Source organism: Erigeron canadensis, chromosome 7 (assembly GCF_010389155.1).
Source record: "Erigeron canadensis isolate Cc75 chromosome 7, C_canadensis_v1, whole genome shotgun sequence".
NCBI classification, from domain to species: Eukaryota; Viridiplantae; Streptophyta; class Magnoliopsida; order Asterales; family Asteraceae; genus Erigeron; species Erigeron canadensis.
The window spans coordinates 22,292,427-22,295,074 of record NC_057767.1 but is presented as its reverse complement, the minus strand read 5'-3'; the positions used below and the strand labels follow the sequence as shown (position 1 = coordinate 22,295,074).

The window sequence follows — 2,648 nt, the reverse complement described above, 5'->3', positions numbered from 1 at the left end:
ATATATATATATTTAGTCACTGAACTCTTGAAACCAGGTAGGTAGGGATGAGCAAAAAAATCGAAAACAGTCGGGTTTCAGTCCACCATTTTACACATTTCCGGTCTGGGCCAAAACCATAACAAAATTGGGCTGACCAGCCGACGAGATTTTGAAGAGAATGTTTACTTTATTTGATTGTTATAGTTTCTATTCCTGATCCAATCATATCCAATACCCATGTTCTATTATGTCTTGCTCAAACTTTTTAATGTTAAGAAACAAGATGATCGATTCGTTATGTGTCTTATGATTTCAAAAGGACATGTTATTGAAATTGAAAGGTAAAATAAATCACGAAAGTTACTTGGGTGATTGTGGAGATAGAACATTTTTAGCGAGGATTATTTGGTGTCGAGGTAGCATTCAAAGAGGTAAAGCAAAAGGAAGATAATAACTAAGTACAATTATAATAAAATATTTTCATACCTTAAATTAAATTTACAAATATATAGATAGTTGTATTCAATTATAATGTACATAAATAAAATAATAATAACAATTTTATAAAAATAGAGAATAAATATAAAGACAAACTGTATCAACTGTCATAAATAAAAAGTACAATTTCACTTGAAATTGTTTCTACTGAGTACTATATTTGGAAAAGTGCATATAATTTCCAAATTGTATAAAAATAATTGAAAAATAAAATATAAAAAAAATTTCTTCTAGAATAATAAAGTAAACCTTTATTGTGAACACCACATTAGATGTTTACTTGGGAAGATTGGTGTAATTTTGTTTTGACATAACTATTTGTATAGTTGTGTCGTCCATTTATTGGTGGTTTCGGTCATTATAAATAAAAGTTAACTTTCCAACAAAAATAAAAATTAGAAGAAAATTCTTTTAAAAGAAACAACATTAAAAAAATAATTTATATGTCACATATAATCAATTGATATAGTGTACAAATATGTTTTTTTTAAATATATTTTTAGGACCATATTTTTAATAACTTTCACAATTAAGCAACTTCAACAAATACAACCAAACATAGATTTCATTATATTAAATTAAAATATAACAATAGAGAACTTTTAAAAAGATAATTACGAATTTACAATATTGTTTCATCTTAATCGTGGTCTTCTTATTCATAATCACTATTATTCGTATCAGAATTATCTTAAATTTCATCATCAACTTCACGATCTGATGATACATCTGAATCAGTATGAAGGTAGTAAACCATTGAAACGGATAAACCGACGAAATTTGATGGAAAAATAAAACCTTTAGCAGCAAGACGAGAAATGACCTAGTAATATGGAAAATTAAATTCAGTTATGCTATTAAACTATACCTAACCAGAAATAAATTTATTTATATAATAAGATAAGGACAAATTTTACCTTGTAACAGGAATATAATATCCAATAGTAACACTTTCAACATGATGTAGCTTTTGTATAACATCCTTCAGCACTTCTTCTTGATCTTCTTTACGTATAGTTATATAATTTCTTGGAATTAGAAAATCTATTTTTGCTTTCTCCAATGATGAGACATTCCATAACAATATGTTTGATGTAAACATTTTGCCAACAATTGTAAGGGCTAAAATTTTAGGAGCATTAATCGAAACAACATGATCATCTTCACATGCATTAACTCTTATCAATACCAAGTCTTTAACACTTGCTGATTCAATATTAATCAAAGATCCATAACAAGATTCAAACTTGAGATAACTTAACAAAGGACTTCCAGCTAATATATTTCGAAGTAATCCTTCCTGAATTTCTGTATACCCAATACTTAAACAGGTAATACTGTTCCAAGTAATACTAATATCCGGATTAAGATTACAATACTTCAAATTAATATTTGTAAAATACACATTTCTGTAAAACGAACTTGCCTCAATCTCATACAAATTGAACTTCTTACTTGCTTTAAACATAAATTAAAATTTTTGCTAGAGGGGTGGGGCTCAGATAGTATCTCGGCTTCTTACCAAATTTTTATAAATCCAACGAATTTTTAATGAAAGTGATTTTATAATAATAATAATAATAATAATAATAATAATAATATACACATAGCTTTATTGGTTTTTTTAATCCAGGAGCCGACACAAGAAATAAATGGTGGTGAATGATGATGACAGTTAAAATCTGGGAGCCGGCAATAGTAGTATATCAATGGTGATGGATGGTGATACTGGTTTAAAGGCAGCAGCAGATCAGTCACCAAAAAAGAAGAGTTTTTCGTTTTGATGTTTAATTATGAGAGGGGGTATTTTGGTAAAAAAGTGAATTTCGTGGAATATTACACATTCCATAAAGTTATTGATGAAATTATAGATTGTGTATTTTAAAGAATTCAAAGGAAAGTTTTAGATTCCAATTCTATCTTTTTACCACCCAAACACCTCCATAAATGAAATTTAATATTTCAATTTTAAAAAAATTCTTAAGAATTTGATAAACCAAACACCTCATAATTTTCCTTAATTATCATACTTATCAACCACATTAGTTTTCCTTCTATTTATAATATTGCATAATGACCCAGTATCATGCCATTAATCATACCATAATGAAGTATTGCTGCAATTTCTATTGTGCTTAGAGGTCTTACCTCATCTCTAATCTCAAGCA

General features: G+C 27.6%; 1 protein-coding gene across 1 annotated transcript; it reads right to left on the bottom strand.

The window, feature by feature from the left end:
- Nucleotides 1-1,171: 1,171 nt before the first annotated feature.
- On the bottom strand, nt 1,172-1,948 carry LOC122609100 (probable F-box protein At1g60180). The gene is made up of 2 exons (XM_043782161.1): nt 1,406-1,948; nt 1,172-1,303 (listed from the first exon to the last, which is right to left on the bottom strand). Exons 1-2 carry the CDS (start codon nt 1,946-1,948, stop codon nt 1,172-1,174), a joined length of 675 nt encoding a protein of 224 aa, XP_043638096.1.
- Nucleotides 1,949-2,648: the final 700 nt, after the last annotated feature.

Bases quoted from the DNA above. Each gene is read 5' to 3' on its own strand.
- LOC122609100 (XM_043782161.1), bottom strand. From the start codon at position 1,948: ATGTTTAAAGCAAGTAAGAAGTTCAATTTGTATGAGATTGAGGCAAGT. The intron at 1,304-1,405 runs GTTACAAGGTAA...CCATATTACTAG, and splicing joins CTATTGGATATTATATTCCT to GTCATTTCTCGTCTTGCTGC.